Genomic DNA, 26339 nt, shown 5'->3' on the forward strand with positions numbered 1-26339 from the left:
GTTTGCTATAAAAATTAAAGTCTATTTCTACTCAGCATCCCCATCCTTTGAGATAACAGCTTTTATTTGTTTTAATTGATTTTTTTGGTGGTGGTTGTTACTTGCCCCAGTCTTTGCATAATCTCTTGGTAGTACTGCTTTTTTGATGTTTATGAAAGGTAAGAATTAGTTTTCATTCCTTTTCTTCTTTCATCCTTTGACAACTTTCATTATATCAGTGTTCATTTTCCATTCTCCATCCTTCCAATATAAATTAATTATTGTTTCAGATAAAGCAGTGTTGACTGTGTATTATACAGTAGCCATGTTGATGCCATTCACAAATGAATGTAGTAAGTTACAATTACTTTTCCACTTTTATATTCCCTAGATTGAGTGATTCTTTTTGGTTTCTGTTTCTGTCTCTTTCTGATTTGGCTAGCTTTCTATATACTTACCACTAATTGAACTGTAAATGATTAACCACTAGCCTGTGGTGATGTATGGAATACCACAATGGTGGATAAGGAATTCTGTAGCTCCACAGAAGGTAATTCTGGCAAAAACATTGTATGTAGGGACAGAAAATCCACATCCAAGCCAGGTGCAGTAGTGTACTACTGTTATCCCATTACTTGGAAACCCGAGACGGGAAGATCACAAGTTCAAGACCACCCTAGTCAACCTAGTGAGACCCTGTCTCAATGTAAAAAATAAAAAGGGCTAAGAATGTAGCTAAGTGGTGGAATACCTCCATATTTAATCCCCAGTACAGGGGAGAAAATATCTACTTGAAGAATCTCTATTCTAGTAAGAACAAAACACTGCCCCTTCCATTATAAAAACGGAATAGTGTAGTGTAATCACCCTGCCACCAGGTAGCTGGATGATTGCCCCTAGAAATGGTGCCACTTTGTGGACTCAGTGGTCTTAGCTTCCAGCAGATTGGGCACTTAGCACTGGCTGCATTCATATCAATCATTGAGTGGAGTTCATGTTTCTGATCCCATGAATGACCTCCAACCCTGCAACCTTGGTTATTTTATGAGATATTTGGATGATGAGAAGGAATGCTAGGGAAAGAGGCTGTGATCCATCCTATCTATTTGATTATTAAAACCATTGGCCACAGCCCATCACTTGGTTTGTAATCATGTTTCTGGCCATTTCTCCTTGCAAACAAAGTAAAAAACCAGGTGAATTTCAGGGATGTCCTGGAAAAGGACTGTAATGCCATACCTGTCCACTTTTGGGTTCTGCCTATTGTGCAGAACCATCTGCAAAAGAGGCCTTATTCTTCTCTTCCTGCCTCTGTCAACTCAGTGTAAAGAATTCCCCATGAGGGCATAGGTTCTGGCTAGGAGAGAGAATGCTGTGTACCAGGAGTAGGGACTATGGGTGTTGGGTCACTTGGGTCACTTCATGAGCCTTTGGTGCCTGCTTGGGTTCAGTCTTATATATACCACTTCCATTTCAGGGTGGAGTGTTGCCCAACTTTATAAGTTGGTTTGTCAGTTCTCACCCACTTCATAGTCACCAAGTTACCATTCAACTCAGTGACTACTTAAGGTTCAGTAATAGAACAAGGACCATTTCTCAAAAGGAGAGTAGTTAACCACAAAGGATAGCCGAATTTCACTCCAAAATCCTAAAGACTTGTGCTGCCATTCTCCTATAGGGAATTGGCAAAGGCTCCAAGTAGCATTTTTATCTGCCACTGAAACTTCAAGCACTGTTTTATCTGCCCAGTTGACAGAGAATCTTGCATGGCATCCTGGGCCTGTTGCAGAATATTCTGTTTGTGTCCCCAAGTTAGCAGGTTTTTAGGTCACTGGATAAATGGTGCAGAGTAATATCACCAAATGAGGAATACAGTCGTGTGTCACTTAATGAAAGGGATATATTCTGAGAAATGCATCGTTAAGTGATTTCATCATTGTGTGGATATTATAGAAGTGTATTTATATAACCTAAGATGACTGTGAAATCACTAGGTGATAAATGGGACCATCGTTGTATATGTTGTCTGTTGTAGACTGAAGCATCATTATGTGGTGCATGACTGCATATTACCTTCAAATCCTAATGAGGATTGTTAAGTATTGTGCCCCTCTTTGGGTTATGGGAGTGATAAAAAACAATAACTTCTCTTTTAGAAAGAATATCTATTCCCCCCCCCCCGCCCTTTTTTTTACTGGTGCATTATAATTATATATAATAGTGGGATTTGTTGTTGCAGATTTGTACATGAACATGACATAACAATAAAATGTGCTCAATATTGTTCCCTTTCTCTACCTTCTTCCTCATGATCCTTTTCCTCTAATATACTGGTCTACCTTCAATTTTCCTGAGATCTCTCTCTTTCCTTTTTCTTCTCTAGCTTTTACATATGAGAGAAAACATAATGATCCTTGACTTTCTGAGTTTGACCTATTTCCCTTAACATAATACTCTCATTATTCCATCCATTTTCCTACAGATGTCATAATTTCAGTGTTCTTTATGGCTGAATAGAACTCTATTATATGCCACATTTTCTTTATCCTTTCATCCATTGAGGTCACCTAGCCTTGTTCCATAGTTTGTTTTGAATTGTTCTGCTGTAAATATGGGGGTGCGTGTGTTGCTATAGTATGCTGACTTTAATTCTTTGGATAAATACTGAGGAGTGGTATAATTGGGTCATATGGTGGTTTCATGTCTAATCTTTTGAGGAACCTCGGTACTTATTTCCATCTTTCCAACACTGTAAAAGTGTTCTTTTCCCCCACATCCTCTCTAGCATTTATTATTGTTTGTATTTTCCATGGCTGCCATTTTAACTGGAATGAGATGAAATCTCAGTGTAGTTTTTATTTTCACTTCTCTAACTGCTAAAAATGTTGAACATTTTTGATATATTTATGGCCATTTGTTTTGTATTTCTTCTTTTGAGAAGTATCTGTTTAATTTATTTTCTAATTTATTAATTGGTTCCTTTTTTGGCAGTAAGTTTTGACTTCTTTATATTTTATCTATATTAATATTTTATATTAATCCTGTCATAAGAGTAGCTAGCAAAAATTTTCTTCCATTCTTTAGGCTCTCTCTTCACATTCTTGTTTCCTTTTCTGTGCAGAAGCTTTCTAATTTGATGCTATGCCATTTATTAATCCTTGAAATTATTTCCTGAGCTTTAGGAGTCATTGAGGATGTTGTTGCTTAAGCCTGTATGTTGGAATACTGACCCTTGTTTCTTTTTTTAAAAATATTTTTTATTAGTTGTTGTTGAATTTTTTTTTTAACTTATTTATATGTAGTGCTGAGACTCAAACCTAGGGCGTTACACATGCTAGGCAAGCGCTCTACCGCTGAACCACAACCCCAGCACCCTCACCCTTGTTTCTTTTAGGAGTTGCATAGTCTCTGGTCTAATTCCTAGTTGGTGCATTTTGAGTTGACTTTTGTGCATGTTGAGAAATAGGGATCTACTCGTATTTTAGAAGAGATATTTTAACGTTTCTCATATGCTAGTAATGTCATTGAGGTAGAAGATTCCTGGATTTTCATCAGATTTATTTCTTATCCTCCATCATGTAGATCTTACCAATGTCTATAGTGTTTGCTACTTTTTTCTGACTAGTTTCAGTGAACATAATATTTTCATTGTAATAGAGTGGAGTGATATTATTTTGGAAGGGAAAGGCAATCATGGCCCTCAAAGTACATAATGACATAGGTCAGGCTGAAGAGTTGATATACTCCTGAAGTAAGATAGTGAAGGTTGTATTTCTGCCTTGACATCTGACAGCATCCTGCTTCTGGTAGGCCATGTAGATGGGCCTGAGAATTAAAGCATTTGTCAGTTCACAGTTGCAAGCCAGGTATCAGGGAATGTGTTAATTTGCTCAAACAATGAATCGCATGTGGAACAACAGCTAATGTTGGAGTCATCACTGGATTAAGCTTAGGTGATCTTCTGTCATTGTCCAAGAACTATTTGTCTTTTTTTATAGGCCAAATAGGTGAGTTGAATGTAAGTGTGGTGAGTCAGAACCCCTGTCTTTTAGATTCTTAATGGTGACACTGATCTCCACAATCCCTCCAGGAATGTGGTATAGCTTTTAGTTTACTATTTTCCAAGGTAGAAGTATTCTAGTAAATTCCACCTGCCTTTTCCACCATAATAACTGTCAGGAAACCAATATAGGGATTCTGCCATTTGCTGAGTGCATGTATTACAATTATGTATTCTGGAGCTATAAGAAAAAATGCAAAATGGATTTGGGGACTCACTGACCCTACTATGAGATGGACCTTAGCTAAAATTCCATTTATCACTTGACCTCCACAAGCCCCTACTGTAGTGGACCACAGTGATATTTTGTGTCTGTTAGTGTCACTGTAGATACAGTGGCTATGTTGCCAAAGAGTCTGTTTGTTTCCTTTTCCCAAGTGCATCAAATCTTAGTCTGATTGATTTTGTGTAAGGGTCAGTCTGTTTTGTGTTTCTGTAATAATATACCACAGTCTGGGAAATTTAAAATGAACACAAATATATTGGCTTACACTTCTGAAGGCTGGACAGTCCAATATCAAGTCACCAGCATCCCGTGAGGGCTATGTTGCCATTTCACCATATGGTGGAAGGCAGAAGGGCAGGAGACAAAACAGGGACCTAACCCACCCATTTATACTGGCATTCATCCCATCATGTGGGCAGAGTCCTCATGGCCTAATCACAAAAGGTACCACCTCTTAATACTGCTGCAGTTATAATTCCATTTCAGTATGAGTTTTGAAGGAGACAAGTATTGAAAGTATAGCAGACTGCTATAACAGTATATCATGGACAGGGTGGCTTAAACAATAGACATTTGTTTTTCACAGTTCTGGAGACTTGGAAGTCCAAGGTACCAGCTGATTTGGCTCCCAGTGAAGGCTTTCTTTCTGGCTTGCAGATGGCCACCTTCATATGGTGGTGGGAAAAAGAAATGTCTCTCCTCCTCCTTATAGGGTCACTGGCACTATAATGAGAGACCCACCCGTGACCTTATCTAACAATGTCTCCTAAAAGACTCATCTCCAAATCTCATTTCACTGGGACTTAAGACTTCAACATATGAAATCTGGAGTACACAAACATTCAGTACATAATACAGTTACCTTGGTGAAAGTCATTCCTTTGGAAATGGCTAAGATAATGATTAATAGTATAAATTTTTGCCTGTGTACTAGAATTCTTCCCAAAGGGACTGGCCTTTTTTTTTCACTCAGACATTTCTTTTCTGCATACATGTTTAAGTCAGGTCATGGTCCTCTGCTTCTTTGTTCAGTGTTTAGCCAACCCACCAGGTAAACTGTTAAGAGCCCTTTCTAACTCGGAGTAGCAACACTAAGTATAGAATCTCTGTTGTATGAGTTCTTGCTAATAAATTCAGCCTAATCCACTTTTATGTTTCTTCCCCCATTATCCTATGCCCTTGATATCCCATCCCACACATGCTCTAGGGGTCCATTTGGAGTATTGTGAACCTCCCCATGGGTCATATTTTGTAGTTTACCTGTCGGGGTTTGTTTTGATTGGAGTCTAGTTACAGGTCTATAAGCAGAGAGGGAAGTTGGGAATGGGTCCAGAGGAAAGTTGGAATAGCATTGCATGGCAGTTTCTTCAGGGGAGTTTCCGCAGGCAATCAGGGTTAATTCCCATGGTGTGGAGGGGCTGTTTCCACAGAGAGTATAGTGGCCTCTTCCACTGGGGGTGAAGAGCTTGCTTCCAATAGCAAAGAGTCATGAGGTTCATACTGAGGTTATTATGCCCCAGATGATGGGAGAATAATGAAATTTAAGTGGGGAAATGCCATGATATGATTTGCGTTTGAGATTTCTGTAGCAACACTATGGAAAATCATTTAGAGGAGCAGAGAAAGGATATTGGGTAGCTGCTATATAGTAGTTCAGGTGAGAAACCATGGAGACTTTACATTGAGACATTCAGCACATTTAGTGAGCTTTATTTTTATTCCACATCAGTGTTCTCAGGCGATAATCTGCATTGTGCAGAATCCTTGTTTCCTGTATTGGCTTCAGATGGTTGAGACTGCTCAGGGAGAAGTTGCTTTTCAGCAGATATCTGTGGTTTATAAATTGGCAGTGATGATTAATACCGAAACTATTCTAGAATTCTGTTTTCTCATCTTCTTCCTTTTTTTGTTTTGAGTCAATAAGAACAGCAACCAAAAAGGGAATATGATATTCGTCATATATTTGGAGAGGCTTCCCTTTAATTAAGAAAGAGAACAGACAGCTACTAACAGAGGGATTTTTCTGTTTTCTTCCTGGTAAACTATATTCATTACCCATCAAGGTGTGAGATACTTAATAGGTGCTTAATATATATTTAATATATGAAGGAAGAGGTGAAAGAATGGATGGAGGAAGAAAGGGAGGAAAGCAAACAGGCAGGGAGGGAAAAAGGTAGAGAGAAGGGAAGACAGAGGAAGTAAAGAAAGAAAGAAGAAAGGAAGGGAGGCAGGAAACAAGGAGGGGAAGAGGAAAGGAGGAAGAAAGGAGGGACCAGTCTTTACTTTGATATTTCTGTATCTGGGTTTTTGTTTGTTTGTTTGTTTGTTTGTTTTGTTTTGGGTATGGTGGATTGAACCCAGGGGCACTTAACCACTGAACCGCTCCCCCAGTCCTTTTTTGTGTTTTATTTAGGTGTGTGCCACTGTGCCTGGATATATTTATTTTTCTTTCAGTTTTTGTTTCTGCTATTTAGTTAAGGCTTCTCTGAATTTAGAGTTGTTGATTTTGTCTAGATTTTGATACCGGTCTTGGAGATCAGGAACAGGTCCTTGTTCTCCCAGTGTTGAAGATTAAAAGATTAAGAAAAGAGATAATAACAGTCTTCTCTGAAGAGAAGGGGGCCCAGAGCTGGGTATCCTGGAGGGGGTGTGTCTTGCACTTTTGTAGACTTCAGAATCCCCCTTTTAATCCTTGCCTTCTCTTTCTTCTCCATGTACAAGCCTAGGGCAGGAGGGAGCAGGTGCACAGGAGTTAATCCTTAGCAACCCACTGTGCTGGGCAGTGTGACCCCTGAGGTTAACTTTTTTTTTTTTTTTTAGAGAGAGAGTGGGGGGGGGGAGGGAGGGAGGGAGGGAGAGACAGAGAGAGAGAGAGAGAGAGAGAGAGAGAATTTTTTAATATTTATTTTTTAGTCAAAGAAAACAGACCCCCCAATTTTTTTTTTCTTGTTTTGCCTGAGGCTCCATTATGTCGTTTTTTTAATTGTTGGTTGTTCAAAGCATTACATAGTTCTTGACAAATCATATTTCACACTTTGATTCAAGTGGGTTATGAACTCCCATTTTTACCCCGTATACAGATTGCAGAATCACATCAGTTACACTTCCATTGATTTACATATTGCCATACTAGTGTCTGTTGTATTCTGCTGCCTTTCCTATCCTCTACTATCCCCCCTCCCCTCCCCTCCCCTCTTCTCTCTCTACCCCCTCTACTGTAATTCATTTCTCCCCCTTGTATTATTTTTCCCTTTCCCCTCACTTCCTCTTGTATGTAATTTTGTATAACCCTGAGGGTCTCCTTCCATTTCCATGCAATTTCCCTTCTCTCTCCCTTTCCCTCCCACCTCTCATCCCTGTTTAATGTTAATCTTCTTCTCATGTTCTTAGTCCCTACTCTGTTCTTAGTTACTCTCCTTATATCAAAGAAGACATTTGGCATTTGTTTTTTAGGGATTGGCTAGCTTCACTTAGCATAATCTGCTCTAATGCCATCCATTTCCCTGCAAATTCTATGATTTTGTCATTTTTTAATGCAGAGTAATATTCCATTGTGAATAAATGCCACATTTTTTTATCCATTCGTCTATTGAAGGGCATCTCGGTTGGTTCCACAATCTTGCTATTGTGAATTGTGCTGCTATGAACATCGATAGCAACCCCTTGTCTTTTCTTTGATAACCAGTCCTCATCATCTCAAACCCTATCATTCATTACCTACGCTGACTGCCAGGACCCCACCCCCATTTTTGGGAGGAATGTGACATATCCTGTCTGCTCAGGCCAGGCAGGACTGCAGGAAGATCGGCACAGTGAGCTCATTTTATAGACATTCTCTTATCCTCGTGTTCCCCATTCTCATCTATCTGTTCCCTTGCAATTCCTGCTCTCTCTGGTTTCTCCTATATCCCTTGTCTTACAGTGGGTCAGATAGAGACTGAGGAAGACTAATAAATAAATGGGACTTATCTATGCCAGGTCATGGTATAGGGTGAAGAAATCTGTCAGCTTCTGATGTATTTTGTAGGAATGGGCAGGTTATTACAAAAGTAATTACAGGTAGTCATTTTGATGAGGTAAGTACTATTATTTAGCAAATATAGTGCTTTCATAGAGGTTTGCAAAAAATGTCTAGGGCTTAGGGAACTATAGTTATTTTTTTCCTTTACTGGAATTTTTATAGTTATTTCTGTTTTTATAAGAGCTTGATTGGGGATGTTAACATGTTTCATCTCATTTTTCCAGTAAAGGTTTCTGTATTTGTTTTTCATTTTATTTGATCCCCTGCTTCTTTTTTGCTTTATCTCTTTCTTCTCCATATTCATTTTCTTTAAAACCAAGTGGCCTAGTATCAGATGTGTGTGATAAGCAAGTGTGAACTTCCTTTAATTAAGGAGGAAGTACTGGCATTTTGGCTTGAAAATACTTCTAAAGAAAATAAATACTTCCAAATAACTTATTTTTTAGGCATATATAATTAGGTAGAAAAGTTGAATATTAAGTGATATGTAAAATTTAAGAAAACAAGAATGGATTGATACTTTGTCATCTATTATAGGTGTTTGTCAATTCATCTATTTAACAGAAATATCTAAACTCAATATCCATAAAGTGGTAACTGGAAAAATGATTGGCAGTATTTTCACCAGGTCCCCCTAGCTGATCTAATCAGGGGTACGAAATGTGTACATGAGAGCAGTGAAAAGGAATGTGCTGAGATGGCACCATACTGTGCATTGACTTTAAATGATAATTTCTTGTTTAATGGTATTTTCTTTTTCTTTTTTTTCTTTTTTTTAAAGAGAGAGAGAGAGAGAGAGAGAGAATCTTTTAATATTTTTTTTTAGTTCTCGTCGGACACAACATCTTTGTTTGTATGTGGTGCTGAGGATCGAACCCAGGCCGCACGCATGCCAGGCGAGCGTGCTACCACTTGAGCCACAGCCCCAGCCCTTATTTAATGGTATTTTCTTATAGGACTTGAGTGCTTTAGACTGGCTTTAAGGGCAATCTAAATGTTATTTTTTCATTTGTTGTTATATATGAAATATGGAACAAAAATTTTTTATCTGTAAGGGCTAAATCTTGTTTTCAGAGTTGTGGAGGCAGTTCATCCAGTGTATGGACTGTCAAAGGGAATAGTTTTATTTTTGAGTTAAATTACTATAACTTTTTTTTTTTCTCTTTTAAATGTTCAATGTTACAGAAGCCAAGGCTGCCCCAAGAGATTGCTTCATTGAAGTGAATTCTAAAGGTGACAGATTTGGCAATTGTGGTTTCTCTGGCAATGAGTACAAGAAGTGTGCCACTGGGTAAGTGGAGGTGAGGTCCTAGAGCATTGTGAAGATGATAAGACCAGTCTTCTCTAGTGTCCTCTGTGACAAGTCCTTGCCACAGCTCCTAGCAACTGCTGACTTTCTCGTTTTCTATGTATTTTTAAAATTTTATATATTTTCTTTTCGTTTTTTGTGATGGGTTTTCACTGTGTTGCCCAGGTGGTCTTGAAAAGTGATTCTCCTGCCTCTGCCTCCCCTCCCAGATGCTGGGGTGGCAGGCTTATGCTATCATGCATAACCTTCCTAACCTTCAAAATTAATGTTTTACAATACAAGGCTTCAGACAGTCTCTGGTGTTAGGGATAAAACTGGTAAAATAATTCATTTCTTTCAACATTAACTGTCTCAAACCTAATAAGTTTTAGATTCTTACTTTGTTTATCCTAGATCAATAATAAGAATCCCAACTAAACACCCTTTTCTTTTTCCTTTCAATATTAGATTATATTTCCAAATCCCAAGGTAAAGGGTATTTGCAGAATTAATTCTGGAGTTCATTATTTTATTCTAGCTCTACATAATTTTTAAATTGTGGATTAAAACTTTTTATTCTTATAATTAACATTTACTTATTGTAAAAATATTAATAACATTAAAAACTTACAAATGAGAACAAAGTCATCCATCTTAACCCATATATGTTCACTAATTTCAATGTCTTTCCTCTGTTTTAATTTCTGTACACTGTCTCTACTCACACTAACATTTTATTTAATGGGAATTAATTTGTAATATCGTGCTCTGTTCTACCCACTCCACCTCCTAAACCCCCCAGTTAGACTAAGAAACTTGTAGTGAGACAGTGTTTCCTAGGAAGAAATAGCACTGACTTCTACATGGCAAATCCAACAGATACTTTTAGGTCTTCATGGTACTTGACCTTTCAGTAGCATTCATTTCTCATTCTTGAAAAAACCTCTTTCCTTACCGTAAGGTGAGTCCTTCATCTGCTATGTATTATGTATGCATGTATGTATGTATTTTCTGTGGCTTCATTTGCCACATCTGTGAAATGCTTCAGCCATACTGGCCTATAAGTGCCTTTTGCCACAGGACCTTTTGCATATACCATTTCTTAGCATGGTTAATTCTGTTTATCTTCCCAATCGCAGTTCAAGTATAGCTTCTTTAAGGAAGACTTCCTCCAGTTTCTTAACAGGGTCAAATATCATACTTACACATATTCTTAATGCTATATATCTCTTTTGCATAGAATTTGATGTGTTGTATTCTCATTACTGTTCAAAATATTTTCTAATTTGCATTGTGATTTTTCCTTTGACTTGTAGGTTGAAATGTGTTACTTAATTTCTAAACAATTGGTAATATTCTGATTATCTTCTTGATTTTGATTTCTAATTTAATCCCATTCAGGACATACCATATATGATTTCAGTTCTTTGGAATTTATTGAGATATACATTGTTGCCCTGTATATGTGGTTTATTTGGGTGAATGTGCCATGTGCAATTAAAAAACAGTATTCTGCAGGGTTTCCAGATTCATTATTCTGTTAATATCAAATTAATCAATAGTTGAAATTTCCATGTCTTTTGGGAGGTTTTTTTTTTTTTTTTTAATCTGTTTGCTCCTTCAGTTTCTGAGGGAGGCATGCTAAACTCATGTTATGATTATGAATTTGTCTGTTTTCTTTTTAGTTTTTAAATTTTTATTGTGTATGGTTTGAATTTGTTATTGAGTGCATGCACTTTGAGGATTATGTCTTCTTGATGAGTTAATCCTTTTACTGTTACCAAACTTACATCATGATCTCTGGAATATTCTTTTGTAATATTTGCCACCATTTTAGTTCTGTGACTACTTGCTTATCACTCATCCTCACTAAACTGTAAGTTTAGATGACACATTTTATCATTAGTGTTTAACATAATGCCTGGAACACAGTGCCTAATAAAGTTTGTTGAATTAGCTAATGAATGAAGGTACAGATTAATGTAGGTGATGAATTAGTATAAAGGGATAAAGATTAGTGTTTAGGGCTGGGGATGTGGCTCAAGCGGTAATGGGCTCGCCTGGCATGCGTGGGGTGCTGAGTAAAATAAAGATGTTGTGTCCACCGAAAACTGAAAAATAAATATAAAAAAAAGTCTTCTCTCTCTCTCTATCTTAAAAAACAAAGATTAGTGTTTAGGGATAAGTGGATTCATGCAAACTTGGAGAGAACTTGGTAGACATATCATATCCTTCTTTATAGCCTAGTTTGGTTTCTTATTTTTATAACTCTCATTGAACATATGGAAGCTATACTTGTCAAACTTATAAATTACTGAGTAGCTAATTTGAGAAAAATTTTATAATAGTAATATAATGGTACTATAGTTATTCTGAATACACATTTGAAGTTAGACCCTTTGAGTTTGAAATCTGGTTCAACTTCTTAACATCTCAGAGACTTTAAACAATTTACCTCCCTTTCATTCTCCTTTTTTTTTTTTCCTATAAAATGGGGATAATGTTGGTATTTATTTCTAAGTGTTTTTTTTTAAATATTTATTTAGTTGTAGTTGGACACAATACCTTTATTTTATTTATTTTTATGTGGTGCTGAGGATCAAACCCAGGGCCTCACATGTGCTAGGCAAGTGCTCTACCACTGAGCTACAACCCCAGCCCTCTAAGTGTTGTTTTGAAGACTAAATGAGTGTTGAATATTAGTGCTAAGGGCAGTACGTGGTCATTGTAGTGCTCCTCCTCCTTCTCTTCCTCCTCCTCCTCATCATGATCTTTATTATAATCTCATCATAGAAAATATATATATATATATATAAAATCTAAAAAAAATCTAAAGAATAATCACATATGGTTCTATCATCCAGATATTTCCTTGAAGTATTTTTTTTCCTTTTCATGTGTTCATATATTTCTAAACACGAACCACATGTTTCATGTTGAACATAAACATTGCTATTCTAAACATGTGGTTCATATTTAGAAATATATAAACCATGTGCAACACCTTGACTGAAAGGGCTATTTTTCTCTTTTTTTTTCCAGTATATAGATAATACCATCCTTTTGAACTTTTCATTATTTCGTTTATTTTAAATTACTATAGTTTTGGTGCTGAAGGTTGAACCCAGGGCCTTATGCATGCTAAGCATATTCTCTACCACTGAACTACACCCACTGCTGTTCTTTAAGGCAATTCACAATACTGTATCACCTCTAGCAAAATGATCAGCTTTTAAATATCTGATACCTAGTTGATGTTCATATTTCCCTAGTCTTCCTCAAATTGTGTTTCACACTGACAATTTTTCCATATCAGGACTCAAATCAAGGATCATCTGTTGCATTTAGTTGTCATGTCATTTAAGTCACTTTCAATCTAAAATATTCCCCTTCATTATAATATTTTTCTTTCCAACTGCATTGACCTGTGGAAATGGCTGGGCCAATAAGCCCATGTTTTGGATTTGTTTGATAATTTTCTTTCAGTGTTGCTTGACTTTTATCTGTTCACTGAATTTTCTTTAAATGAGAATTGAAATCTAAAATCTTAGATTTGGGTTAAATACATCTATTAAAAATACTTCATAAGTGATCATTATGTTAAGAAGGCACATAATATGGGCTGTCTTACGATTGGTGATACTAAGCAACAGTGACCAGATCTTGCTATCATAAAGTTAGGATTTTCCATTGCAGCCATCAGATAATATGTGGAATGATGCTTTTGTGCAATATGAATATCCACTGCCCCACCACTGTTTCACCCCATGGATGATCCTTAACTGAAGCAATTATTTTATTGAGGTTGTGATATTATAGTTTATAAAAACATCTTTTTGTCTTTTTTTGGGATGTTTCTGTTTTTTATTTTGTGAACTGCCTGTATCTTTATGAAGTTTTTTCTGTTCAAATGATTTTTTAAATGATGTGTAACAGTTTTTTTTATGTTAAGAGTATTTTCCTTTTATACTTTAATATGTCACCAAGATTGCATATGAAATAATGAATGTATCTCAGCAATGTGAATTTTGTCAGGCTCCGGAAGATGTTAACTGAGATCCACTTTATGCTATGTATCATTTTAGAGGTTTCATACCTGATCTCCCAACTATGTAATATAGGCATTATTATTTTTTTCCCTCTTTTAGATGAAGAAACTGAGGGACGAGTTTAAGCACTTTTACTCTGGTAATCTAGCAAATGAATGTCAACATAGAATAAATGTAAAGTTGGGACAAAATCATTAATTCTTATTGCAGAACAGAGAGAAGATAGGGAATAGCAGCATATGATAAAAATTAAATAGGAGTCTTTTTGATAAATTCAAGGGAATCAATAATGGAATAAAAATTCTGGAAAAGCGACTATAATCTTAGGCTTAATGGAAATGTAGTATCTGGAATAAAATGAAAGAGTGCTCCATTTTCTTTGCTTGTCAAGCTAAAAATGAAGTTCCATTCTGAGTATCATGCTTCAAGAGGCAGTAAGACAGACGGGTACTATGGTGCATGCCTGTAATCCCAGCAGCTGGAGAAGCCGAGGCAGGAGGATTGGAGGTTCAGAGCCAGCCTCAGAAACTTAGTGAGACCCTAATCAACTTAGTGAGACCTGTCTCAAAAAAAAAAAAAAAAAAAGGCAGTGAGGCAAACTGAAACATATTAGAAGGGAACTTCCTTGTTCCTTGTTACATGAAAAGTAATAGTAGGATATTTCCCTTGTGCAGTAAGCATTTAGGAGCTATTGTCCACAATTAGCTACCTCCTGAAAGAAGAAGATTATTTGTGTGGTCTCCTATGAAAGGTCTGGAATCAATGGAGAAGGGATAGTTAAGAGAAAGATTTTTCACTTAGTGAGTAAAAGAATGTGCATAATAGCTAAAATGGAGGAAGTTGCAGGAGGTTGTGAGTTAGAAGTATTGGAAAAAAATGTCCTATGATGACTTGGCAATAATATCATGGAAAACATTCAAGAATAGGTTAGGTGCTTAGGTCAAATGACAGTTAAAATAGGAAATTTCAATGCTGGGTCATAAAAGTTGATATTAGAAATATGCAGGATATAATGTATATAGGAAGGACATTTATCTCATACAACCTTTAAATGTGAATGGTAGCCAGGGAAAACTTCATAGATTTTGAATATCAAGTCAATAAATTAATAAGTTAGTAAATTAAGGATTGAATCTTTAAGAAGCTAGGAGTCAGGGCTGAGGATGTGGCTCAAGTGGTAGAGTGCTTGCCTAGCATGCATGAGGCACTGGGTTCGATTCTCAGATTTTATTTTTTATAAAAAATAAAATTGTTATTGTGTCCACCAAAACTAAAAAATAAATATTTTAAAAAAAGAAGTTAGGAGTCAGCCAGGCAAAGAGGGGTGGAGTCCTTTTTTTAGAGTTTCCTCCCTCACTGTGTCACATTTTGTAAACATCCTTACTAGTTAGACTCTTTTGAACACTAGATAGACAATGAAGAGGGATTAGGAGTGGGAAAAGGAGTGTTAACATCATTTGTTACCCTAATAATTTGCATCTTAGCTTCCATTTATCTCTTCTCTTCCTTTTTAAAAGATAGTTGCTTTTCATCTCTTGTTCTTATACACTTCCTCTGTTGAGATTTCCTTCAGCCAAATAGCAAATTCTGGCTTCATACAAATATGTAATTTATCTTTTGTTTGTACAGTGGATGCATTTTATGTTTCCTTTTTTTTTTTCTTACTTTGTAGAAATGCTTTGTGTGGAAAGCTTCAGTGTGAGAATGTACAAGAGATGCCTGTATTTGGAATTGTGCCTGCCATTATTCAAACACCTAGTCGAGGCACCAAATGTTGGGGCGTGGATTTCCAGTTAGGATCAGATGTTCCAGATCCAGGGATGGTGAATGAAGGCACAAAATGTGATACTGGAAAGGTAATCAAAATATTTTCTGTTTATCAAATAAAATATTTAAAAAAAACTATTATACAAAGTAAAAACTATTATACAAAGTAAGTGCCTGCTCTTTTATGGTTATAAAAGAAATCTATATTTATTGTAGAAATGTTACAAAATCCAAAGTCACCAAGAAGAAAATTGAGAACATCTATAATTTTACTATCCATATTTCTTCACTGGGGTCATATAACTAATATTTTTAACTTGGCAATATACTGTGCATATTTCCTCTCTCTATTGATATGCTATTATTTATTAGCCATTTTTCTATTATTGGGACACTTAGGTGATTTCCAGAATGGGAGTGTATGTATGTTGAGTGACATGTGCCTCCGTACCAGAAATGTCATAGTGCTTGCCCTGCTCATGTTCCTTGATACGCTGACTCTACTGTTTGGGTTTTATGAGCCCAGTTATCCAGCTCATGACTTAGTGCCAGTGTGTCTATATGAGAAGATGACCTGTGCCAAATTCCTTTAAAAAACTGTTATTAAGAAAGTTAAGGGTAGGACAGACACTGGAAGAATTTTTTGAGAGATGTCATGAAGTAGGACTTGGGCTAGAAGGGCTGTGGCAAGCTTCAGCCATAATAATAGAGAGGAGGGAGTAGGAATGTTAAATGAGATGAAGAAACCAACTCACATGGAGGAGTGTAGCTGGAGGGGAAAGGTGAGGTGGAGGGAGTGTGATTGAGAGAACATAGCTATCTAATTATGTAGCCTATTATAAAGACAGACGGGTGGACCCTCTGATTACCTCAGTTTCTACTGTTTCTATTTCCAGTTCTGTTTTTCACTTCTTAGAAAAAGACTCACATGGTTTTGTGCCTACCCTTGCTATAAACTTGCCTGCTGTAGCTATTATAAATAATGCTACAGCTTTAGAAATAAAAACTTCAAAACATTCTTGATTGTTTTCTAAGTTAAACTGCTATAATGGTGTGCACACTTTTAAGGTTTTAGATATGGTTTTGCCACATTTCTATTTGGAAAAGTTTTTATTATCTTCCATTCAATTATGTTATAAGCGTTTTAAATTTTCCATCCCTTAATCAAGGTTAGCAGTTATTATTTTAAAGCTTTCAATGATGATTTTCTTTTCTTTTACTCTTTCTTCATATTGGTGATGCTGAATTTTTTCATTTGTATAAGTGTATTTATACTTTTGTGATTTGCCTGCTCATATTCTTCAACTACTTAAAAATTGGCTTCTTAATAATCTTGAAGAAATTTAACTATGTAAAATGTAATGATATATACATATATCCCTCCAGTTTACTGCTGGCTTCTTTTTATTTTAGAACTTTTTGCCATGTTTAAATTTTTATTTTCTTAAATCTACTATATGGTTTCCAACTTTATTTACCTATTTTAATATTTTGATAGGCTTTCTCAGTATATTGTAAGGTTTTTATTCTCTTGTGTTTTCTAAACTGTTTTGTTATTTTAATACTTGTCTCTTTCATTTTTGTTTGAGGTTGACATGGATTCTTTTTCATTTATTCATAGAGAAATTAATGCTATTCCAAGTTTTTTTTTTTCCAGAATGGTTTATCATTTACCTTAACAACCTTGATTCTAATCTCTTTTTAAATTTGGAATGCTGTTTGAATTACTTATTACATTTTTAGTTTATTTGGGTTCAGTTTCTATTTTATACATCATGTTCTTTCATTTGTCTGACTACTCATGTGTGCAGGCCACCTTGTTTTACTTTGAGTAGTTTTATAAGAATTTTAATATGCAAAATAGTACAGTTGCTCCTCATTCTTTTTTCATAGTCTCTTGGCTATTTTCATTTATTTATCATTTCAGATGAACTTGAGATCATTTTATCAAGGTGCAAAAAGTAAAAAAGGTGCTTTGGAATTTTGGTTGGGATGACATTAAATTTATGCATTTGTTATGGGGAAAAGTGACATCTTATATAATTGAATCTCCCATAGAAGAACATGGTATGTCTCTCCATTTTGGGGGGTCTTCTTTTAAAGATTTAGTCATAAAGTCCATTCATTTTTTTCATTAGGTTTTATTCCTACATAGTTGATGTTTTCATTTCCATTTTAGGACTAGGCTCCCTTTCTCCCATTGGTTTTCTGATTTATTCATTTTCTTATCAGTTTTCACTTTTAAGAAAAGTTATTTTGTTTAATATTTTTGACTTGTTATTATTGCTATTCCAAGAAACATTCATTTGTATATATTTGTTTTGTTAGCAGCCATGTACTTAGTGTCAGGTATTTTTGTTGTTGATTACATTAGCATTTTCTAGGTTAAAGAGTAATCATCTGTAAATGAAAAAAAAAAAGCTCTTTCCTTTCAGATATTTACAGTTTCAATTATTTTTTTCTCATTGAACTGCAATGATAGAATTTTTAGATAATTTTAAATAATTATTATGATGGTGTCTCTGACTTAACTGAAAATGTACTTAAGCTTCCAAGATTATATGTGACTTTGGTGACTTAAGGCAGAAAGTATTTATTATTTAAATGGAATATCTTTTTCATCCTAATTAGTAAGAATGAAAAAATAAAAGAATAGATTTAAAATTTTATAAGAATTTTTTTGATAGCTAGTGAAATAATCAGGATTTTCCTCTGATCTATTGATGTATGCTGGATTATATCAATGAATTTCCTAACATTACTTTGACATTCTATAAGACATATATATCTAAAATTTGTTTAACTTATATAGTTTTAATTTTTAAATTATAATCTTATATTCCTGAAGTGGACACTGTTTGGTAATAGATATATTCCTATATTCTTTTCCTAGTGAATATATTTTTGTACTTCTGAAGGAAGATTAGATGATTTTTTTGAATACATAAAATTTTACTCTGTGGTCATAGATAGTACTCTTAAATCTCACAAAAATGCAGCTAAGACTAGATTAAAGCATAAAAGGAAATTTATTGTTTCAACCACAGGATCAGAAAAAGAGCTTTGGGATTGAGAATTTCAGATAACGTTCCTCTGGGTCTTTCTACCTCTTCCATCCATGCTTCTCTCTTGGCTTTATTTCCTTCTGTGCACACACACCTTATCCTTGTAGTGGGGGAAGACAGATCTCACATCTTCCCAGCACCCTCAGGATAGGTAAGATTGTTCTTGCAATGAAAAATCCAGAGATCCTAGAAAAGGGCTGCAAGGCACAGCTTGAAAGGCCAGTTGTGATATGGGAAGTAGGCAGTGTAACCCTAGGACCTGTGCAGAGTACGCAGTGGCTATGTAGCCCTTTGCTTAGAAGGGAACTGATGACAACATCTCTAGCAATTAGAGAAATGTGAATTAAAACTACACTGAGATTCCATCTCACTCTAGTCAGAATGGCAATTATCAAGAATGCAAGTAACAATAAATGTTGGCAAGGATGTAGGGAAAAAGGTACACTCATACATTGCTGGTGGGACTGCAAGTTGATACAATCACTCTGGAAAGCAGTTTGGAGATTCCTCAGAAAACTTGCAATGGAACTACCATTTGACCCAGTTATCCCACTCGTTGGTATATACCCAGAAGGCTTAAAGTCAGTATACTACAGTGATGTAGCCACATCAATGTTTATAGCAACTCAATTCACAAGAGCCAAGCTATGGAACCAACCTTAGTGCCCTTTAATAGATTCATGGATAAAGAAAATGTGGTATATACATAATTTCACAGGAATTTCCTATTATTTGGGGATACCAGCATTTTGTTTCTATTCAGGTCTTCAGCGGATTGGATGAGGTCCACCCATAGTAGGTAGAGCTGTTTTACTCAGTTTGTTGATTTAAATGTTAAATTTGTCCAAAATCAGGGCTGGGATTGTGGCTCAACGGTAGAGTGCTCGCCTAGCACATGCAAGCATTCATTGGGTTCTATCCTCAGCACCATATAAAAACAAATAAATAAAATAGAGGTATTGTGTCTAACTACAACTAAAAGAATTTTTAGAAAATTATCCAAAGTCCCTTGCAGAAACATACAGAATAATGTTTGACTGAATATCTAGGCACCTCATGACCTACTCAAGTTGACACTTAAAGTTAACTCACAATCAGTTATTATAAATAAATAAAGTTCAGAGTAAAACTATGAACTGGAAGAAAATCTGCAAAAATAGGTAGATCGCAATTTTAGTTTATCTTCTCTGCCAAGCCTGCCCAAAAGATAAATGAATAAATGAGGGGAAAGCATGAAATCGAGGAGATCTCAATAATAAGTAAAGATTTTAAGAACATTTGAAAAACCCAGAGGATGGAGAATATTTCAACAGTAGTGAATATACAACTTAAAATGTAAACCTCAGAGAGGATGTGCACAAGAACACTGCCTTTTAGCTTGACTAAACTGACAGATTTATGATTTGGAAGTACTGGTTATAGCTGAGTGGGATGAAGCATGGAACTGAAGACTTAGTCTACAAGGGAGAGGCTGGCTCCTCAGCGTACTTCTCATATCTTGTCAATGAAGCAGCAATAGATAGTTGTCTATTTTAGGAAGGACATCAGAAGATACTATTTTTATTGTACTGGGAGATGCTTGTCTCCCATGTTCTTTCTATAGTACACAGTTGTCTTTTATACGCCTGTAACTGGCTTTAAGTGGATTGCTGCATGAAGTTGGACAATTCTTGCACAAAAAGTTAGAGATGGAAAGTGTGAAAGAAAAGGTAAAATTCTGAGAAGATAAATTAAGAATTTGAAATTCAGTTAATTTAAATCTCTAATTTAGAGATAAAGAACACAGAGGTGAAGTGGACAATTGTGAAATTCCAGAGTACTGGTGAAGAATAATCCTAAAACCATCCAGAGACAGAAACAAAGACAAATAAAAAATAGATCATAGGTAAAGAAAGGTGGTTAGAACTGAGTTCTGGAAGATAGGGGAGAAATATTTTTATGTTTCTGAAAGGTTCTCAACTTAGAATTTTGTATACAGTTAAATTATTAATCATGTTAGAGGACAAAATAAAAATATTTCACACATTTAAATACTCAGAACATTTATCTTTTATTTATTTTTTCTTAGGCACTTTCTGAAGTAATGTTCCAGCAAATGAGAAAGTAAAACAGGAAGAGAAAAAATTATAGTCCAGGAAACTGAATAATGTTAAAGAGAAATTTGAAGATACAACAGCGGTGTACAGGGCCAGGAGAGTAATCAATTCAGATTGGAGCAAAATCACCCTGTAGGGAGGTTTCTAGAGAAAGGGAAGTTTGAAAAGAAAATGACATGGTAAATTGTTTGAAAGGAAGATACTGAGGTTACAACAAAGGGCAATTTTTGAGAAGAAAGGTAGTCTTTACTTATTTTCAAAAACAAGGCTGTATGAGGAGTGGAATATAGTACTTAGCTTTGAAATCTACAGTGTTTCTACTTAAACTTTTCATGTTTCCTTGTGGTAGAACTTCCATGAAAATAACATTCCTGGCCTCAGTCTGATACTCCTTCATGTCTCTCCAAGGGAGACAAAGTGGTTGATCCAATTGGTGAGTTCAGGAGAAGACACTGGGCACAGGTGGCTCAAGAACCCTCACCAATCTCCACCCCCTTTCAGATCTGCCTGCCTGCAGAGGGTGCATTTGGTCTGCTCTCTCAACCATGCAGTACACTTAGCAAGGAAGACTCTGTTTCTGTTGCGGGGAGGCCTTAGTTCTCCAGAGCAACCTGTGACTGGGCAGATAGGTTGAATTCTGGGTGCAGTACTAGGGAGCCTATTCTTGCTGGGTACTTACATCATGTTAAATGTTATGTTGGTAGAAAGATGATCCTTTAATTGCCTGTTCTTAGTCTTTGGTTACAGGCCAAGGAGAGGGATAGCTAGGTCTTTCCCCTGGTTCTGAACTTACTCAATGAATAGAGAGGTGTTATGTATTGACCTAGTTATATCCCAGTATTAAGGATGTAAATATTAAACAGTACTTACTTTGAGAAGGTAGAGGAGGAACATTGGGGTTTGTGTAAGAAAGCTGAAATCTTATTTATCATAAAAGATGTAAGTTGATGATGTCTAAAATAGAATCAAGAAAAATATCAATTTAAAATAGAGAGGTAATTATCACAAGAAATAGTAGTTGCCTCTGGACTCTTTGACTGACAGATGACATAAGAGTGGGTCAGGGAGTTGTTTCTGCCATAAACCCTCTATCACTATTTGTTTTTTAACCATATATATTATATTATATTATATATATATATGTTTTGTTGCATTTTCTTTTTGATTAATTTTTAAATTTATATATGACAACGAAATGCATTACAATTCATATTACACATATAGAGTACATTTTTTCATATCTGGTTATATACAAAGTATATTCACACCAATTCATGTCTTCATACATATACTTTGGATTATAATGTCCATTACATTCCACCATCATTTCTATCCCCATGCCCTCCCTCTTCCCCTCTGCCCTATCTAGAGTTTGTCTATTCCTCCCATGCTCCCCCTCCCTACCCCAATATGAATCAGCCTCCTTATGTGGGGAAAAAGGTACACTCATACACTGCTGGTGGGACTGCAAATTGGTACAGCCAATATGGAAAGCAGTATGGAGATTTCTTGGAAAATTGGAAATGGAACCACCATTTGACCTAGCTATCTCTCTCCTTGGCCTGTAACCAAAGGACTTAAAAATAGCATACTACAGGGACATAGCCACATCAATGTTTATAGCAGCACAATTCACAATAGCTAAACTATGGAACTAACCTAGATCCCCTTCAATAGATGAATGGATAAAAAAGTGGCATATTTATGTTTTTTAATAGTGTGTGTATATGTGTGTATATATATATATACACACATATATTTATATTTTAATATTAAATGAAAAAGCAGAGAACAACTGGTACCACATTCTTTCGAAGTGATGTTATGGACTGGGGAGATAGCTCAGTTGGTAGAGTGCTTTCTTGCATGCACAAGGCCCTGGGTTCATTTCCCAGCACCAAAAACAAAACAAAATAACAACAAAAAAAGAAGTGATGTTGCAAGTGTTGTGTCAACTTTGTTAGGAGGAGTAGTACAGCAAAGTGCTGGTTACCTGGTTTGAAAATCATAACCATCAAAGCATGCCTTCCCCCCCACCCAAAATGTTAGCTTAAGCAAAGGCAAATTTTTATGAAAATACACTGACTCTTGGTTTTGGAAATTGGGCATATTTTTATGGCTTTTAAAGGCATCAGGCATTTGCTTGGGCTTGGAATGAGACACAGGGTTAATGGGTTGACTCCAGGTTCATTTTTTGATGAATATTCTGAATGCATTTGAAATGAGTGTATTATTGCTTATAACATGTAGTGTTTGATAATTATATATTCACATCTATCACATTCTTATTTATTGTTCTTAAAGTGTTAAAGATTTATAGAAAGGAATACTAAAGTCACTGAGTCACTTCTGTTTTCATTTTCTCTTATAGTTACAGATTTTTTTTATACTAGGAGTGCTAAATGCTATATCTGAGGTAGAGTTTCTTGATTATCATAATTTAGTTGTGGGTTATAACTTTTATTAATTTATTATTGCTTCTTTGTTATATTTTAATGTTTTGTCTTAAAATTTACTTTAATTGATATTCTTACTGTACTTTGTCTAATAGATTTTTTTCCCAGCCCTTCTCAGTGACATTTTGCTTTATGCATCTGAATATAACTAGATTTTATTCTATGCCCCAATATAAATTCTTTCTTCCTTTGGTAAACATTAAACAATTGGAACATCATATTTTAATTATTAAAAAATTTTAAAATATTGTATTAAAACAAAAAACAAAGACACTCTGATGATGTCCCACTTGTTTTCCCCTTTTCAAACTCATTTTCTAGGGTAATCACTGTGTTGTGTACCTGTGCAGTCCTCACCCTCTCTGGGCATTTAGAAATATTTATACTCTCTACCACTCCCACACACTTTAAAAAAATAGAAATAGATTAGACTTTAATATTCTGAAATGTGTTTACTCAGTGGTACAGGGTAAAGGCCTTTCATGTCATTATAGGAAAATCTACTTTATTCCATATTCCATTTTAGATATAGCAATTATTTAATGATATTATGGAGATTTATATTGTTCACAATTTAGTGCTGAATGTTTTTCTGCATTTAATCTAATCTGCTTTTATAAATACTTCTGTTGGATAGATGCCAAATATTCTTTTTTAAGATTAATCATTATGTACATGTAAAATTTTGATAGAGATTGCCATTTTACTTTTCAGTGAGACATTAACAGTTTACCTTCCATCATCTGAATATGAGGGTATCTTATTTCCCCCTAGATTCTTGTCAACATGAGTCTTTTAAAGTCTTTGCATCCTGAAAATTGTTTGTATTTCCCTGCTTGAGCATTTTTTTTCATGTCTTTATTAGGTCCATTCTGAGAGGCTTATATTCATGTCTTCTGGTTTTTTGATTGGGTTGTCTCATATATAAAGACAACCTGTTAGTTAGTTATATCTGTTGTAAATGTGATCTTAATTTGTTGTTTCTTTTTACCATAAATATATATAAAAATATAGTCTTGCCCTCCTCTTCTAAGCACTTTATCAGTGTATTCTTTCCAGTTTGGTTCCTTTTACTTCACAAGGCAAACACTACTAATCAGAACATTCTTTTCTGTGAAAAACTTGGAATTTTTCTGTTCTTTAAAGTAAATTTGGGAGTTATTAGCACATTTTCTCTTATTTCTATGATCTTATTTACTGTTTCAGCTATGCACTGTATATCAATTTTGGGAAAGAAACTCTCCTTTTAAAGCAATAGAGAAACTGGTGGTAAATATCTGCTCTAAAATATTTGTGGATGCATGAAAAAAGTATTTTCTAAATCTTTTTTCAAGATTACTAGGCAGCTAGAGGACAGATGAGGTATGAATTTGCATTGTAGAATCTTCTGTCCTTTTTGTACTTTTAATCACATACATATATTTTCTATTTAAAAATTGACTGAAATAATTGGAGGAAATGTATTTCTCTAAGTACAATTCTGTTCAAGCCTGTGTATTTTTTTTAGTAAAGGTAACTGTTGAGATTTCCCTGTATCAAAGTATGTTTGTTCTCATATTGTTTTTTATTTCATTAGTATATTTAAACATTCTGATCTTGTATAGTTGGTAACCTAATAACATTTTAAAATAGTTCCCAACAATTTTTAAAAAAGATTGGTCCTTATTTAGAAAGATTACCATGCTGTGCTATTTAGCAGAAAAAAAGTACAAAATTGAAAGTGTATTCTGATAAATCAAACAAAAGATTTCGTACACACATTAAAAATTATCTTTTTTTCTAACCTCACAAAAGAGCAGTGTTCATAAAGATGTTTATTTTCTAGAAAGAGAAAAATTTCTAGTAAGTTTTTAGTTGATTCCGTTAGATCTTTAATATTTTTCTGAGGTAATACTTCTAAATCTCTTTCAATATTTAGGACTGTCTTCTGTTTTATACCTCATTGCATGAACCAGAATTTCCATAGCCATATAAGATAATAACGATTTATTTTCAATAGTGCTTTTCATAGAAATGCCTCTATTATTTCATCACTAATCATGATGTTGGAAGATAGGTTTTGTTTTGCCAACAAAGTATTATTTCATTTTATGTTTGAGAAAACTAAAAATATTGAAATGCTTCTCATTTTATCAGCTGCTATTTTGATGTCTGTTGTAATAACAATGGTTTATAAGAGGTATTATAGTAATAGATTTCCCTAAGATTAAATCTTTTTTTTTTTTAACTTTTTTTTTAAGAGAGAGAGAGAATTTTTTAATATTTATTTATTTTTTTTTAGTTTTCGGCGGACACAGCATCTTTGTTTGTATGTGGTGCTGAGGATCGAACCTGGGCCGCATGCATGCCAGGCGAGCTCGCTACTGCTTGAGCCACATCCCCAGCCCAGATTAAATCTTTCTTATTGTTCTGAGATCAACTCTATTTGGTCACTTTTTTTTTTTTTCAGTGTTGGGGCTTGAACTCAGAGCCTTGTGCATGCTAAGCAAGCACTCTACCACTACCACTGAGCTACACCCCTAGCCCTGGTCATTTTTGATTTGAAAAAAATTCATTTGCAAATAGTTTCCTGGCACATTTATATTCATAGAATAAAGTTTTTTCTTTGTGTTTGGCCTTATCATTTTTGTCTTTTTTGATCATTAGTTCTGTTAAATAGTTAATTTCTCTTATTTTTCTACATTTTCAAAAATATAATAATACTGGAATTAACCATTGCTTGACAATTTGGAAAGAACTTTTAAATGAAATAATTTGCACCCAGTTTTTTTTTCTGGGTACTTTTTTATTAATGCATTCAATTTTTCTTTACTTAGTTCTTTTTTTCCCCCTCACTTAGATCTGTAGGAACTTCCAATGTGTAAATGCTTCTGTTCTGAATTATGACTGTGATGTTCAGGAAAAGTGTCATGGACATGGGGTAAGTAATGTTCTCTTTATTTCCTGAAGACCTTAAGAGAGCGTACTACAGGGACACTGCCACATCGATGTTCATAGCAGCACAATTCACAATAGCTAGACTGTGGAACCAACCCAGATGCCCTTCAATGGATGAATGGATTAAAAAATGTGGCAGTTATACACCATGGAGTATTACGCAGCTCTAAAAAATGACAAATTCATGGAATTTGCAGGGAAATGGATGGCACTAGAGCAGATTATGCTTAGTGAAGCCAGCCAATCCCTAAAAAACAAATACCAAATGTCTTCTTTGATATAATGAGAGCAACTAAGAATAGAGCAGGGAGGAAGAGCAGGAAGAAAAGATTGATATTAAACAGAGACACGAGATGGGAGGGAAAGAGGGAGAAAAGGGGAATTGCATGGAAATG

At 35.1% G+C, this 26339-nt stretch overlaps 1 protein-coding gene across 1 annotated transcript in view; it reads left to right on the forward strand.

Moving 5' to 3' along the window:
• Nucleotides 1–26339, forward strand: part of Adam9 (ADAM metallopeptidase domain 9) — an 86107-nt gene that overhangs the window by 46467 nt on the left and 13301 nt on the right. Inside the window, exons 15-17 of the mRNA XM_026404702.2 lie at nucleotides 9472–9577; nucleotides 15296–15479; nucleotides 25847–25927. Of these exons, the coding sequence (XP_026260487.2) occupies nucleotides 9472–9577; nucleotides 15296–15479; nucleotides 25847–25927 (371 nt within the window). The remainder of the gene's footprint in view (nucleotides 1–9471; nucleotides 9578–15295; nucleotides 15480–25846; nucleotides 25928–26339) is intronic.

This window comes from Urocitellus parryii, chromosome 14, assembly GCF_045843805.1.
Source record: "Urocitellus parryii isolate mUroPar1 chromosome 14, mUroPar1.hap1, whole genome shotgun sequence".
Taxonomy (NCBI): Eukaryota; Metazoa; Chordata; class Mammalia; order Rodentia; family Sciuridae; genus Urocitellus; species Urocitellus parryii.